Source organism: Oryx dammah, unplaced genomic scaffold, assembly GCF_014754425.2.
Source record: "Oryx dammah isolate SB20612 unplaced genomic scaffold, SCBI_Odam_1.1 HiC_scaffold_22, whole genome shotgun sequence".
Lineage (NCBI taxonomy): Eukaryota > Metazoa > Chordata > Mammalia > Artiodactyla > Bovidae > Oryx > Oryx dammah.
In genome coordinates this window covers 11668780-11685825 of record NW_024070206.1, presented here as the reverse complement: position 1 = coordinate 11685825, position 17046 = coordinate 11668780, and the positions used below count along the sequence as shown (strand labels likewise).

The window sequence follows — 17046 nt, the reverse complement described above, 5'->3', positions numbered from 1 at the left end:
GTTGTTGTCGATGGTTGTTATCAAGTGTTGCCAGCAAACAGAGATTAACGAAGACCCTCTCTACTGCTCCCATGCTAGGCCTGCCCTTGACTGTGCTCCCTGCAGCCCCGCTGCCTCCACTCCACAACGTCTAGGGCACAGCGCATTTCGTGGCAGGGTTCATCCATGCTCAGCACGGCTATGGCCTGAGGCTGGCGCCAGGAAAACTGTAGCAGGGTTTCTTTGGCCCCTGCCCATCAACTCTGACCACTTCTAAACCTGGAGCTCCTCTGCTCTGACTTTTCCCATCACACCTGCATGACGAAGGCGGTGACAAACCCCTGCCCACAGGCCCTGCTGCTTTGGGCAAGCTGTTGACTTCTGAACGCTCGTGTCCTCACCTATGGAGCAGGTGATAATACTCCACGGGGTTGCTCTGGAGACTGCAGACAACTTATCAGGTTGCCCGAAAAGTTTGTTAGGGCTTACCATACCATCGTGTGGACAAGCCCGAACAAATTTTTTGGCCAACCCAATACACTTGGCCCTTAGCAATGTAGCAGCCAAAAGCAAAAGACATCCCATTGAGGTGTTATTAAATGCTATCACAGAGCTGCAGAAGAATGGGATGGATATGAGCTTTTCCTTTTTGAATTATGCCCAGTCCAGCCATTGTAGAAACTGGCAAGACAGTTCAGAGAGTTATGCAGCTGGAGCACTCACGGTTCACTGAAGCTCTGAATCCTCAGGAATGCCATCTGCACATACTCATACTCTGACCAGGGTCCCAGCCTAACCCTTACCAAGATACTGGTCCTGGTTTGAGGGGGTTCTGAAACCTCAAACTAATAGAACTTTCTTTCTAATAGAACTAACAGAGCTTCCAAAAGTGACGCTCTTCACAAGTTCTTCCTCCTGAAATCTCTGCCATTTCAAGGACCCTCATAGGAGGGGACAGTGTTCACCTCAAGGAGTGACTCCTGCCCTGATGGCATCAACAGGCAGAACTGGTACCTTCCTGTGCTTCACAAACCACAAGGCATGGACCGCAGCTGCGTGCCTGCCCAGTTACACAGCCAAACCAGCCTGCCCTTGGTTTCTCCTGTGTGAGCGCTCGGCCTCCTGTCCAAGAGGCTTCCTCTGTGCTCCCTGCCTCCCCATCCCCTAAATTCCACATACAACACCTGACGTGGAGAGGGCTCAGCCCAAGCTGATGGCCTGCCCACCTGCCCTTCACTGGGCAGCTGCTCTCCAAGGCCCCAGGACAGTCAACAGAGGGCAGAATTCCAAGGATCCTTGGCCTCTCTTGAGGGTGCCTGTAATCTTTTGGTACGCCCCACCTGCTCACATCTGCACAAAGATCTGCAGAGTCTCCAACCAGAACCATTAGGGCAGGATTCTTAGCCCTGGTTGGAACTTAGAAACACCTGGAGAGGTCTGATGAACACAAAGCTGCAGGGCCTTCCCCTAGACATACTGAATCAGCATTGGAGGTACAGGGTGGGCATGGAACTTTATTTTTAATCCCTCCCTGCCCCCCCCAACACACACACACACACACACACACGTGATTCTAATCTGAGCCCTGCTACTTAAAGTGTGGGCCGTGGACCAGCAGCATCACATCACCTGGGAGCCTGTTAGACACGCAGATTCTCAGGCCCCACCTCACCTACTGGATCAAGATCTGCATTCTAACAAGGTCCCCAGGTGATTTGTGTGGACATCACAGTTTGAGGAGCACTGCATAGGTGGATCCACTAGAAAATGCATTCCAAGGTGACAAGGATTTTGTTCCCTGCTGGGTCTGGTAATGCCCAGTACAGCACCTGGCTCAGAGGAGGTGCTCAAGAAATATTTGTAGGGTACTGAATGAATGGGCTTCCCAAGAGGCCCCAGTGGTAAAGGGCCTGACATGCAGGTTTGATCCCTGGGTCACGAAGAGCCCCTGGAGGAGGGCATGGCAACCCACTCCAGTATTCTTGTCTGGAGAATCCCATGGACAGAGGAGCCTGGCAGGCTACAGTCCATAGGGTCACAAGCAGTGGGACACGACTGAAGTGACTCAGCACGCACACACGTTGAATGAATACTGTACATACATTCCATGAAATTCTCCAGGCCAGAATACTGGAGTGGGTAGCCTTTCCCTTCTCCAGGGATCTTCCCAACCCAGGGATCGAACCCAGGTCTCCCGCATTGCGGGCAGATTCTTTACCAGCTGAGCTACAAGGGAAGCCCAAGAATACTGGAGTGGGTAGCCTATCCCTTCTCCAGTGGATCTTCCTGACCCAGGAATCGAACTCTCCTGCAGGCGGATTCTTTACCAACTGAGCTCTGAGGGAAGCCCCTTGAACACAAGAGGAAACAATCAGTCCCTCCACCTGCGCTCTGGGGGCTCACTGTTACTGTTCCTTTGTTACTGTTCCACCTTGGAAGTGGGGGACAGCAGAAGCTGGGGGACTCGGAAGGAATGGAAAGCCTGGCTGTTGGGGGGCAGACAGTGATGAGGCGGCGGCTCCCTCTGCAAAGCCACCCGGCTGGCGGGGCGGGGAAGGGGGTTGGTGTCCAACGGCCATCCCGTCTTACCCTGCAGGTACCCCGTGAGCCTGTCGTCGGACCTGGAGTGGCGGCCCGACCGGTGCCAGGACGCGAGCGAGGGGCAGCGCGACCCGCGCGCGGGGTCGGCGCCGCTGGTGGAGGACGTGCAGGTGGACCCGCGCAAGGACTCGCAGAGCAGCTCGGAGCGCTTCCTGGAGCAGTCGCACTCGTCCATGGAGCGCGCCTTCGAGGCCGACTACGGGCGCTCCTGCGACTACAAGGTGGGCTCGCCGTCCTACCTGGACAAGCTGCTGTGGCGCGACAGCAAGCCGCACCACTACTCGGAGCCCAAGCTCATCTTGGACCTGTCGCACTGGAAGCAGGCAGCCGGGGCGCCCCCCGCCGCCGGGGTGGCCGCGGTGACCGCGGACCCCGCACCACGCGACGACGAGCCGGCCAGCCTCTTCCTGGAGATCGCGCAGTGGGTCAAGAGCACGCAGGGCGGCCCTGAGCGCGGCACCAGCCCGCCCCCCGACGGCCCAGAACGCCGCCTGTCCCCACCCGGCCGCCCGGCCCCCATCGACGGAGGCGCCAGCCCGCAGTTCGACCTGGACGTGTTCATCTCCCGCGCCCTGAAGCTCTGCACCAAGCCCGAGGACCTGCCGGACAATAAACTGGGCGACCTCAATGGCGCATGCATCTCCGAGCACCCCGGCGACCTCGTGCAGACCGAGGCCTTCTCCAAAGAAAGGTGGTGAGGGCGGAGGGGCGCTCCAGGCCATCCCCCCGGAAACCATCCGGGGAAAGCCGGCCCTGGCTGGAGGGGACCGCCCCCCTGGCACCTCCACCAGCCCTTCCACCCTCTCTCTGCTGCCCTGGGGTTAGCGGAACAGGAAGGATCCGAGGAGCGAGAGGAATGTCCATTTCTTAAACTGCCTTAATAACTAGCCTTTAACCTCTGGGAGCGTGTTTGAACAGGAGCCTAGTTTGTTGTTTTGGTCGGGTGGGGGGGGGGGGTTGATCACTTTCCCAGCAAAGAAGAGGCCCTTGTGTTTTTATCAGTGGTGGTGCGCAGGGCAGAAAGGTCTTAGCAGTCAACAGGCCCCACCTGGGTGGCTGCCGGGAGAGGAACCGGCAGAGAGGGTTGGAACTCTCTAGTCCAAGCAGCCTCAGCTGACAGATGAGAAACACACTGAGGTCCAGAGAAGCCAAGTTACTTGCTAATAGGGTCGGGGCCTAGTCTGTGTCAGGGCAAGCCTTGAATCCCAGTCTCCTGGCCCCCAGGCCAGTGTCTGTCCATCTGTCCACTAAACAGTGTCTTCTTCTGCTGGGGTCACTGGCCTTTTTCTCAGAAAACTTGGTTCAAGACGTTTCTTCCCTGTCCATTACCAGCTTACCCATTCCGTGTGCTTTTACTCAGAGCCGTGTCCTGTGAATTCTGAAATTGGACATTGAGCCAGCTTCTTTCTCCTTGTCAATAAGCGTTTTTGTTTTTTTTTTTCCTCCTGGCTCCTCAAGTACTGAATATTTCCATTTGCCTCACCCTGGTGTGATCTGAACTCTTGGTTTCAGATCAGACCAGTTTGGGATCTGTGGGTAAATTCACCCATCCTCCCAGGCCTGTGCACACAACTTTTCCAGAACTTCCTATGCACTTTCCTGACACACGCGCAGACACAGTGACACAGCTCTTGTTCCCCAGGGAATGCCGTACACTGGTGAGTTTGAAGACAGCAATTCTAAGAATCCCTGCAGCCTGCCCCGCACCCCTAGTATGCACAGCCCCGCTCCAAGCCTACCTTGGGAGCTTGTTTTCTCAGCCCAAATTTCCCCTTTGGAGGAAAGCAGTGAAGTGCCTACAACAGAGCGGATGTGCTGGGAGAGAAGCTCTCACACAGGACCCATTGACCTTCATTAATTCTGCCCTTGGTTTGATCATCCATTTAGCCCCAGCAAACAGCAGGCCCTGAAGAAATGTACTGGAGAGCAAGGGGCCTTGGGGACAAGGAATCCAGAAAGGCAGGAAGGTCTGAAAAGTGGGGTGCTGACATCAAGGGCCCTCAGGGGTCAGGTACCAGCATGGGGACCCCATGACAAAAGAAAGGACTCGAGACCACCATGTCCTCCCTAGCTTAGGCCAGGATGAACTTGGAGCATGCCAAACCAAAGGTGCCAGAGAAGGCGATGGCACCCCACTCCAGTACTCTTGCATGGAAAACCCCATGGACAGAGGAACCTGGTAGGCTGCAGTCCATGGGGTCGTGAAGAGTCGGACATGATTGAGCAACTTCACTTTCACTTTTCACTTTCATGCATTGGAGAAGGAAATGGCAACCCACTCCAGTGTTCTTGCCTGGAGAATCCCAGGGATGGGGGAGCCTGGTGGGCTGCCGTCTCTGGGGTCGCACAGAGTCGGATACAACTGAAGTAACTTAGCAAACCAGATGTGCACGCGTTCATAGAGCCTCAGGGGACAGTGTGTAGCATGGCAGGCCCTCTGCAGAGGCATGGAGTCTGGTCGCCGGCAAACGCTCTTCCGTTTCCACCACTGGCGTTCAGCTCCCCCCAGAGATGCCCATAGGAGCCGATCTGTAAACAGAGGGTCCCCCAGTGTTGATCGTAGACTGTGTTCACCCTCACCTCAACAGCACCTTAAATCTAATCAACTAACTAGGATCTGTACATTGAAACCTGCAGCACATTAGAAACTTGTATTTAAAACCAATTAACTGACCGATTTTTACCTGGGAAATATGTAAATATGAAGTGTTGGGGTTTCTTTTTCTTTTTTTTTTTTTTTTAAGAAAAGGAGACGTTCACCGCTCTCACGTGTGCCATTTGTCCTCAGAGGGCGGCTTTACTTTTTTGGTAAAGGAACAAGCTGCTGATCTTGACAAGGAGTTCATATATAATTGTTATTACAGAGGAATTGCTATTACTCATGTTTTAAAAATATCTATTAAACATTATTAAACTTGATCGGGATGGGCCCAATAAAGTTTTATTGGAACATAGATTCATTCGTTTCTCTCCTTACTCTTATTCATTTGCACGTTATCTGATCCCATCTTTAACAGCAGTTGAGTCATTGGAACGTGGCTGGATTCTCCCTGTACCTGTGAAGGCAAGGTGTTTTGAGGGGTTGCAAGTTGAAGGGGAGGTGAGGAGAGAATCTACAAAGATTGGTAAAAGGGGAAGACATTCCACAATCCCCTGGGTCAGGCCCAGTGTCCACCTTGTATGTTTCAAACCATCTCTTGGAGCCCAATTCCAAATCTTCTGACTGAGGTTGGTTGGTGGTCCCACAGCTTCCTCCTAGCTTGGAGCTCTATCAGTGAGGAAAGTCAGATGAAGCACTGGCTTAGTTTCCTTCAAAAGCAAACTCAGAAACAAAGAGTCAAGTGCAAGTAATTAAGGGGCCGGAGAAATGACTTCAGGAGACAGAGATAGGTGATAGGGAAGTGATGGGGAGGGAAAAGAAGCCAACAAGGGTGCATGCCTCCACTGTGGGCAAAGCAGCTCGATCCCGGTGGGGCGCTCGATTAGAGAGGAACATCCACCTCACCACCCTGCGCACCCTTGGAGGAGGACCACATTCTTGGACTGTTACTTCCCAGCACTTCTGGCCTGTCCTGCACTGCAGCAGAACCGGTTCCAGCAGCCAAAGAAAGGCCACAGACAGAAGGACACAGGTGCTGGCAGGGGAAAGTTGGGGTGACAAGCGCAGAAAGACTAACGACCAAGTAGATCTCGGTAAAGCACCAACACGCGTAGGCGTCAGCAGCCAGATTTAACGCGAAGAGGGTTCACAACACCTGTTAGTGTTGGCGATACACTCCGGGTTTCTCAACCCCTCCTATCCCCTCTTGACTGCCTCCAAGAATTAAAACCGGTCACAGGGCAGGAAGCTGCAGGTAAAACTCCAGTACGTCGAGGTGAAAGAGGCTGGAGGTACTAAAGTGACTGCCACCTAAGCTACCCATGGCTTTTCATTTCAATCTCCTAAACACCCCAAGCCCAGCATCTGTGTCCCCGCCACGAGTCCTACTAATCCAACTCAGGTCAGCAATCCCTGTCACTGTTGAGAAGTTTCAGTGTCAGACCAGTGGGGGTACTTGTGTCAGACCCTACTGGCAGGGCCTATGGTGTCCATGCAAGAGTTGTGCGTAGGGCTGCTTTGACCCTTGAGATGTGATTTTTGCTAAGAACTTCACGAAGATCATGAAAAACATTCAAAGTTCAAGTTCCTTAGTTTCCGCTGATGTCTCTTTCTTGCTCTGCACATTCTTGACTGACAGGTATGTTACCACTCTTTACACACTGACACCTTTTAGCGCCTGGTGGCTAATTCCCACTGGAATGAAATATGGCAGGGTTCTGAGTACAATCGTGGTCAGGAAACAGAGCCCAGCCCACCAGACACCTGCAGGTGCAGTCTCGGTACAGTGCTTTGGCTGGGCAACTCAGCTATATTCCGGGTCATCCTATTTCATGAATAGCGATTGGCTTTGTTTCCACTCACAGCATTAGAGTGATGATCAGTCTCAAGGTCCTTACTGTGGGATCAGATTGGCCCTCGGAGCACCTACCCCACCCCAGGCCCTTCCACCAAGCTTAGTTGACAGACTTGTCGAAAATAGGCTCTGCTGTGGGAGAAAACAAACATGTGAATGAGAAGTTTGTGTCTGAGAGCCAAACCGCATATTCAACTATTGTTCCATCCTGTCTTCAGAACTCTGGACCAAAGCAAGACTTAACATCTTCTCCACTTTAATTCATGGGCTCACTACTAAGATAGAGCTTTAAATGACTGAGAAATTCCTTTGCAGACACAGACACCGCGAGCTGTGCGGAGATGCATCAAAATATGGTTGTGGGGGGTCCCAGTGGCCATCAGAGTTCGGTCACTACTGTCCTGGCTTCGTTCTCGGGAATCTTAAGATGGGGACTCCTTAGCAAGTGATTGATGGAGGAGATACCTGAAGATGACAGAGGGTATGGAACACAGCGGAGGGCTGGGGACGAGTACTCAGCAAGTACACGGTCCAGGTGAGAAACCAGCTTCAGCTTGACCCCACAGAGAGCTCTGCAGTGCAGATTGCGCCGTGGAACTGGCCCCACCTTGAAGAGGAGAGGACAGCCTTTTCTGCCTCCATGTCAGCTAGTCTCTGGTTGCAGACTGTGGGGGTTGGTGGTGAGGGGCAGGACCTATTCACCAAGAAGTTCTGGGAGCAGCAGTGAGCCACTCAGCGGTCAAACCCACAGCCATGGGAGAGTGGGCAGACGCCCTGCTGAAGGGGGTCTGGGCAGGGTCCCAGCCACATCGCAGAGCCCTCCGCTAGGCGTTGGGGGGGGGGATAAAGAGGCAGAAAGGGGGCCGGCCCAGCAGATTTTTATGGTTTGAGTGGATAAGTGGGGCAAACATATAAACCCTCTGAGGTGCAAATAAGAGACCTTCCAAGTTCCCCACCTGGTGGGCACGCCAAGGCCCAGGTCCAGCCCTTTCATTATTAACTTTCTGCTGTTCACTTGCGTAAACGCTACCTCTCCACCACCACCCCCTACCATGGAACTCTCAGCCAAGTGACTGCGTCGGGGGTCCCCAAGCCCACGCACCCACACCCCTTCCCCCCCACAAACACACAGATCTTATTGGCCTGTTTCTCTGGAGAGCCCTGACTAGTGAGTGCACAGGGCTTGACATGAACCCTCCATTTTAATCCTCACCACAACTGAGGAGGCAGATGTCATCAAACCCATTTTACAAGGGTGGAGACCAAGGGGCAGAGAAGTTAAGTAACTTACCCAAGGTCAGCGTAACAAAGGATTTCAGCCAGAAATAATTGAGCCAGACGGCCTGGGCTGGAATTCCAGCACTATCACTTATTTACTTTCATCTTTTCATTTTCATCACTTACTCAAGCTCATCTTTCTATGCCTCCATTTCCTCATGGGTAAAATGGGGATAATTATAATACCTGTCTCATAGAATCACTGCAAACATTAAAGATGTTAAAATATATAAAGCACTTAGGGTTTGTACAATACAGTGTTTGACACGTCGAAAGTGTTTCATGTGTGTTTGGTGAGTAAATTAAAAGAAACAAAATTATTAAATGGCAGATCCAAAATTTGTACCTAATAAATGATACTTTCAATTTTATTTGTTCTCTGGGATTTTTATATTGCTCTACGTCAAACAGGTAGAAAATCCACGTCTCCGTTAAAAACAAAAATCAGCCGCAAAACCCCACCCTTTGAAGTATTTGCTCGGCCCACAACCTCCTTTCTCTGAGAAGTGTACCCCTGCTCCCCCATTCACAGGAGAGACCACTCCGTTCAAGTTGGAGCTATGGTGACCTTCCACCTTCTCCCTTCCCACCCCCTCCCTTCCCACCCCCGTCCTGGTGACTGGACCAGGGTACACACCCCCGACTCAAACTGGACCAACCATGTTCTCTCTCCTGGGAATGTCGATTTAAGATGCAGAGACATTTTGTCAGAGTTTGCTGTTGCTTGAACTGAGGACAAAGCAACCTCAGAACTGTGAGATGACCAAGTTCACCGTGAGTCTTTAATCACAGAAGGAGAGGAATAGAGCAGCGGTAATAGAGGAGGGAGGGAGAGAGAAACTGAACTGCCCTAGGGCTGGTTTCTGCCAGTTTCCGTCGCTCTCAGGGCCCTGACTACCCTCCAGTCCCTGGTCCCCTTAGGTTACCCCATGACCTGAGAATAACACCCCTTTATGTGCATCTCTCTTGAGTGGACTCTCACAGCTGAGAAGAGCCTTGACTCAGCTGCCTTCCTGTCCAAGCCCCGTGCTGAACCCCCACACCTGACCTGAATGTGGGGGGAGCCTTGTCCCCCCAGTATGTGTTCACGTTTTGGCACAGGAAGCTCATCACAGCAGCCTCCTGTGAGCAGTTCTTTGCTCAAAAGGAAAGAAACGCTATAGACTTCCAGGTGAGAGGGTCTGGGAAGCATTTAGATAAAGCCTTCACCTTGGGCCAGAACTGGGTGACCCCAACCCAGGTGGCGCTGTGGTAAAGAACCCGCCTGCCAAGGCAGGGGGCCATGAAAAATGCGGGCTTGATTCCTGGGTCGGGAAGATCCCCTGGAGGAGAGCAATGCACTCCAGTATAGAGCCTGGAGAGTCCCATGGACAGAGGAGCCTGGCGGGCTATGGCCCATAAGGTCTGTACACAGAGTTGAACATGCCTGAAGCGGCTTAGCACGCATGCTGAAAACCATGGGTGGGAGGGGAAGTTCTGGCAGGACCTCAGGGCTAATTTTATCTCCTCCAGACTTCTGCCTCAGGCTGCCCTGACCTGAGCAGGGCAGCGGCCAGTCAGTGGCAAGAGAAGCTCCCACCTGCAAGCTCCACTCTCATGATTTCAGCCACCGTCCAGGTTGTTAGCCACTGGCCGCAGGTGGCTACTGAACCCTTGAAATGTAGCTGGTTTGAATCGAGGTGTGCTGTAAGCGCCAAATACATTCAGATTTCAAAGACTTAGTACCTCCCCCTGCAAAGAATGTAAAATATCTTATTCATAAATATTTATATTGGTTACATGTTAAAGTCATGACAGTTTCATGTGTGCGTGAATACATGCTCAGTTGCTTCAGTCACGTCTGACCCTTTGCAACCCTATGGACTGTCGCCCAGCAGTCTCCTCTGTCCATGGGATTCTCCAAGGAAGAATACTGGAGTGAGTTGCCATGCCCTCCTCCTGGGGGTCTTCCCAACCCAGGGATCAAGCCCGCATCTTCCGAATCTCCTGCATTGGCAGGCGGATTCTTTACCCACTGAGCCACCTGGGAAGCCCCCGTAACATTTTTCATGTTGTATTAAATAAAATACATTAAAACTAACTTCATCTATCTCCTTTGTTAAAAAAAAAAAAAAAACTTGACTAGGCTAATACAAAAGTTTTAAACTGCATAAGTGCCCTACATTTTACTTCTGTTGAACAGCATTCTCTGACACTCTCATCGGGAACAAACTTCAAGAGATCAAGGACACTAAGATGTTGTTATAATTAAAGTTCCATCAAAATCTGTGAGCATGAGAGTTTATCCAGCCAACAAATGTCCTCTGATCATAAGAAGGAAAAGGGCCACAGCTGTTTTTCACCAAATGGATCTCATTAAATTAATTACATTAGCACTGGATAGCTCATTCAAGGCCCTCCAGGAGTTTTAATAAAATCAATAGCGTTAGGGCAGAAAGAGATTGTCTACTGAATCTTACCCTAGAGATAAAGTTATAGGTTCAGAGAGGCCAGCTGACCAAAGGAAGGTCATATAGCAAGATGGTGGCTCCTGGCTCATAACCCATTGCTCTTCCTTCTCTAGCGTGGTGCCTTCTCTTGAGGCTTGAGGCATTCACTGTTGGCTATCCAACAGTCACTTCCAAAACCCTTTCCTTTTGTCTCTGTCCTTAGAGGCAGAAAACTTTGCTTTTCCAACCTTCCCGGAAGCAATCCATGGCCATTCGACCCAGTTCTGGTCAATGAGATATAAAAAGGTATTTCTTGAGAACCTTCTCAATACATATGAGACAAAAACCTTTTACCTCTGCTTCCTATTTTTTGATTTTTGGGTGCAATCCTGGAGCTGCCACAGCCATCTTAAGATCATGAGGCAATAAACCCAAGGACAAAAGATCAAACAGACTGTGGAGGTGAAAAAGAGGAATAGAAAGAGCCCAAGTTCCTAATGATGTCATTAGGTTACTGAACCAGCCCTAGAACTGCCTGCTTTCAGACTTTTCGTTAAGAAAACAATATCCTTATGATTAAGCTAATTAGTTTTCAGTTACAAGACTTAGAATCCTCCCAGTGGATGCTGAACGCATGAATAAAGCCTTATTTGAAGGTCCCTAATTCCTCCACTATCTTATTCTGCTTCATTCCTGTCACTGTTGCAGTCTGGGCTGCTGTAGCTTGACAAACTCTTGGCTGATCCCAGCGGCATATTTCTGTTCAAGGTCATGCCTTTTATTGCAAAGAATCTGACTTTTCCTAGAACACACAAGGAAAAGTTTCAAACCACAGAGTTTGGGCTTTCTTATAGATACAGCCATATATTACCCTCACCCACTCCTGCCACCTTGGGAAACCTTCTTGCATTATTTATTGTGTTCTTAACTTATAGTTCTCTAGTCATCCTGTCCCTCCAACTTATTTCCTGAGATGTTTACTGGACACGTTAGCTGCTCTCAGAAATACCTGCAGTCCCCTCTTTACTAGACCCCCTCCCTGGGTTTCATATCTGCTCCCATCTCCTTTGCACTATCACCTTTACTCTTCCTGGGAGAAAACAGACTTCGATCCAGAGAAACACCCATCAGCAAGCCCTATTGCTGCATGATTTCCAGCCACTATCCAATTCAGTAGACACTGGCCCATGTGGCTACTGAGCCCTTAAAATGTAGCTCATCCTAGCTGCCATGTGCTATCAGGGTTCCCCAACCTCCAGGATCTAATGTTTGATGATCTGAGCTGATATAATAATAATAGAAATAAATGTAATGTGCTTGAATCATCCCGAAACCATCTCCTCCAGCCATCTGTGGAAAAACTGCCTTCCACAAAACCGGTCCCTGGTCCCAGAAAGGCTGGGGACTCTGCTGTAAGTGTCAAATACACACCAGATCTCCAAGACTTAGTATCTCCTTCAAAAGAATGTAGACTATCTCATTCATAACTATTTCTATTGATTACATATTAAAAGTATAACATTTTGAAGTCATACTAAATAAAATATATTAAACTAACTTCACCTGTCTCTTTTTACTTCTTTTAAAGTAGCTGGCTAATGCAAAAGTTTTCAATTATATACTTCTGTTGGACAGCACAGTTCTAGAATGCTATGAGCTGATTATGACCTTAATTCTTTTATAATAATGTTTCATTTCAGTGAGGTCTTCCTCTTTTCAAACTAAAAAAAGTGACTCTCCTAGCAGAACTCCAAACACCATTCAGTCTGTGTGCGGCAGGTCTCTTTCAAATCAAATCAAATTATAAAAGCGTTGGCCTCTTAAAGATTGTTTGCAAACCCACTTAAACTGCCCTAAACAAACAAACAAACAAAAATAGCATTTATCGCCTGGTGTGCTGCAGTTCATGGGGTTGCAGAGTCGGACACAACTTAATGACTGAACAACAGCAAAAACAGGTACAATAGTGTTTCTCAAAATCTGAAGGCCGGAAGCAGAGTTGAGCCTCAGGAAGGACTAGACAGAAGCCCTGAAGCTGAGAATCAAAGCTCTTCTCTCTTCACTTCCCTTTGCGAAAGTGTGATTATCTCATCTCTTGGCCCAACCACTTTCATTTCACTCAAAGTCCTGAATCTGAATGTCTTTCTGCTTCTTCTGAGTTTAGCAAAATCAATCACGGAAGTCACCAGAACAAAGCAGAGGATCAGGATGACCTGCTTACCAGATTACAGGTAATTTATTTTATCTCCAGTGGTGCCAGACGCTGCATTTTACATTTGGATCCCGTCACTCTGAGCTGTGATTTATTTATTAGACTTGACAATGAGATGAGTCTGCCTTGTGCATGTAGAGGAAATTTCAGTCTGAATCAGAAAACAGAAGGCACGGTGCCAAGGATAGCCACTTGGCACATCCATGTGCCAAGTAATGGCGGGGGGGGGCGCGAACCTCCTTGCCATCAAGGAGCTTGCAAAATTAGGTCAAAAGTGGAGGGAAAACATTAAGATAGCTCTTTATTACGAAGATCTGCGTATGTCGAAGACTATAGAAACAAAAAGTCATCCCTTAAAACCCTAATGGGACCTGGTCAGACATAAAAGGTGGTCAAGGCTAGACCTCTCACCAGCGTGCCAGATGTTCCCTGAATGGACTGAACAAAGCCCCGCAGTGAAGAACCCCCCTCACTGACCCTGCGACTCCAGCCTGTCCCAGAGCCGACATCTCCCATCTCAGTCCTTGTGTTCTCCCATGCACCACGTTACCTGGAAGGAAAACAACGTTGCACCAGCTAAATTCACCACTAGCTGGTGAAACACGTTTGCCAGCTAGATTGAGAGCAAAGCCCAAGAGAAAGGGAGAGAGGTCTGAGCAGTTTGGGTGAGATGAGCAGAAAAGTCTCAGCCTCTGATGGAATGAAGGGTAGCAGAATATACCATGCCAAAATAAGCCACATTGGCCTCAAAATTATATTGAACTGAAGGCAATTAAGAAGCAGTAAGCGTAAGAAAGCTCTCCCTATCTGTCCTCATTCTACCTAGAGAGTAGATGTAAATTTTCCCTTTATTGGAGACAGACTCTTAACAGCCCAGAGAAGGCACCAGAGGATTCTACAAACAAACCTCACTCTATTTCCTCCCATTCGTTTACCTTTCTGCCACTTGCCACCCTTGGAAGCCTGAAACTGCTTCCTCTGACTGTTATTTCTCTAAAACGCACTGTCGTCTATTGAAGATGCTATATAAATCAGAGATCTGAGCCACCATTTTTTTCAATTGATCTATTTATTTTAATTGGAGGATAATTGCGGTAGTGTGATGATTTTTGCCACACATCAGCATGAATTGGCCACAGGTATACATGTGTTCCTCCCACATCCTGAACCCCCGCCCCCACTCCCTCCCCACCCTATCCCTCTGGGTTGTCCTAGAGCAGCAGATTTGGGTGCCTGGCTTCATGCATCGAACTTGCACTGGTCATCTGTTTCACATATGGTAATGTACATATTTCAATGCTATTCTCTCAAATCATCCCACCCTCACCTTCTCCCGCTGAGTTCAAAAGTCTGTTCTTTGCATCTGTGTCTCCTTTGCTGCCCTGTATGTAGGATCATCGGTATCACCTTTCTAAGTTTCATATATATGCGTTAACATACAATATTTGTCTTTCTCTTTCTGACTTACTTCACTGTGTATAACAGGCTCCAGGTTCATCCACCTCATTAGAACTGACTCGAATGCATTCCTTTTTATAGCTGAGTAATATCCCATTGTGTATATGTACCACAACTTCTTTATCCATTCATCTGCCGATGGGCATCTAGGTTTTGCTTTCATGTCCCAGCTGTTGTAAATAGTGCTGCAAAGAACATTAGCATGCATGTGGCTCTTTCTATTCTAGTTTCCTCGGGGTGTATGCCAGCAGTGGGATAGCTGGGTCATATGGCAGTTCTAGTCCCAGCTTTTTAAGGAATCTCTGCATAGTTCTTCAAGGTTAAATCATCCTTTTGAGTTACTCATTTTGGGTTTCTCGTGTGTGATGGGCACTGCAGTTAATAAACAGTTTTTCTCCTGTTAGTCTTTTATTAGAGTCCCAAATGAAAACCTAAGATGCTTAGAGGTGAAGTTTGGCCTCTCCTACAAGACCTCTGTTCAAGGGAAGAAAGATGGAAACCAGAAGGAAGAATGGGCACCTGATGATGGAGGCTGAGCTGGGCTGAGAATGAGAGGGGAATTTCCACCAGCAGAGGTAAGAGCCTCTGGGGGAAGTTTTTCTGGACAAAGTCTCTGAAATCTGTCACAGAAGAGGGCGAGCCAGGTCAGACCCGGAGAGACTGACAGGATGGGGATTTTGGAGGAGTTCTCGGATCAGAAAGCCCTGGAAACGTGGGGCCCCAGTACTTGGCCTTCTCTCCTTCCACACTGGGAGCCTTCAGCATTTCAAATGCTGCCTTCTGGGCTGGCCTGGTTACTACCCTGAAGCCCTGTAGTGGGTCTCTCCTTGGTAGTGAAGCCCAAGCGAACTATTTCTCCTCTGAGAGACGACAACTGCCATGTTCCCCAGGCCGAGTAGTCAGACAGCTCAGCTGGCCTGCGGCAGCAACAGCACTGGGATGGCACTTCTCGTCTTTTCTCTGGTTGGATCCTGCCGGACTCCCAGCCTTAGCCAGTCTCTTCTGTGCCCTGAAGAAGCCCCCTCAGCCGCCCCGTGAGGGCGACCTACCATGTCACCCTCTCAGCTCAGGCTCTGAGAGGCCGTATTTCCTGGGAGGCCCCTGGGACTCACTTCATCGAGACAGTAGGTGCAGGGAAGCTACGTGAAGCCCTCATTAGGGTCCCTTCCCGCGGAAGCCAGAGCCTCTCATGATTCCATTCTGTCTTTTCCTGCCTCTTCCTGCTGCTTCAGGGCTCCCTTCGCTCGGACAGAGGGAGGGGGAAAGCTCAGCCCCCTGAGGTAAACCCCAGCAGGGTCTCCCCACCCGCCTCTGACTGGGCCAGATCCATCTGCGCTCTGGGGCTCAGGCCAGCGTCCCTGTCGTGCAGGTGAGAAGTGGGTCACTTCTTTGGCTCTTCTCTTCTAGAAAAAATACCTATTGGCTTCAAAGAGGGAGGGGGACATCGTGCTAGGTTGTGGCACTGGGCTCTGTGAAGTTGCCATTCAAGTTTAGGACCCTAGGGTTAGCTTGTACGTGGGGCGGTCATCATCTCGCAGCCTACCAGCTGTTCCCAGCTGTTCCCAGCTGTTCCCAGCTGTTCCCACCTTCCTCAGGTTCCCCCCATGCCCCTCTGCCTGGAATGGCAAGGCAGGAGCCAGGCCTCCAAGCCCAGAGCAGTTTGGAGCAGAGAATCTCACCGTTAACACCCCCAGCCGGGTGCAAGGGAAAACCTCCTAGGAGCTCTGTATAACTTTTGTTTTCCTTTCTCTTGTCACGCCCTCTGCAGAGGCTGCTGGCCCAGATCAATCGCTTCGGAGTCTCCCCATCACTTATTCCCTCACCTACTGCTGTCCAGACTGAGAGAGACGTTTCTTTCGCACAAACCAATGGGAGGATAGATTGGTCATCAATAGGCATGACCTGGAATCTCAGGAATTGACCCCTCTAGGGGGAGGATTCCTGGGGAGGCTGGGCTGACAGATCAGAATCAAGCTCAGAATTCCCTGCTCTAATCGCCAGCTTGATCCTATGGTCTGTCCACCAGGGCTCAGCCCCACCTGCACACCTCTGCTAGTACCCAGATGGGGTGACGTGCCCCAGGGACCAGAGCTTCCACCATCTGACTTAGTGACGGCTTACAAGGAGGGAAAGGACCAAGGACAGATACCATAGGAGTGACTGAGAATCCAGGCACCCTGAAGGGGTTTCCATTCGAGGAAATGTATTTATTAGATAACCTGCCCTGGAGTAACCCCAAGGCATTTCCACCTCCCTGGCCCCTTCTCAGCACAGCAAATAGTCTTCCTGGAACCAAAGGCGAGAGCGATGGCAAGAGAGGAAAGAGCTGGAAGCCAGCTGTCCCCAGCATCTCCCCTCCCCACAATTACTCCTTGGGGTCAGGCCTTGACCTTCCCTGGAAGTGTGATGCTTTGTTGTAACTGTCTGTTTACATGGCTTGAAGCGCTACAAAGTTTGAATGAGAAGCAAGCAATTGATAAGACGGTGACAACAGTGACAAACTCTCATTTGCTGGAGGTTACGGCTAAGAATCCACCTGCAATGCTGGATCGATCCCTGGGTTGGGAAGATCCCCTGGAGGAGGGCATGGCAACCCACTCCAGTATTCTTGCCTGGAGATTTCCACGGACAAGAG

The 17046-nt window shown here is 50.1% G+C and overlaps 1 protein-coding gene across 1 annotated transcript in view; it reads left to right on the top strand.

The window, feature by feature from the left end:
• Positions 1-5536, top strand: part of MAPK4 (mitogen-activated protein kinase 4) — a 62292-nt gene extending 56756 nt beyond the window's left edge. Inside the window, exon 5 of the mRNA XM_040264464.1 lies at positions 2576-5536. Within this exon, the coding sequence (XP_040120398.1) occupies positions 2576-3278 (703 nt within the window). The 3' untranslated portion in view covers positions 3279-5536. The remainder of the gene's footprint in view (positions 1-2575) is intronic.
• The last annotated feature ends 11510 nt before the right edge of the window (positions 5537-17046 follow it).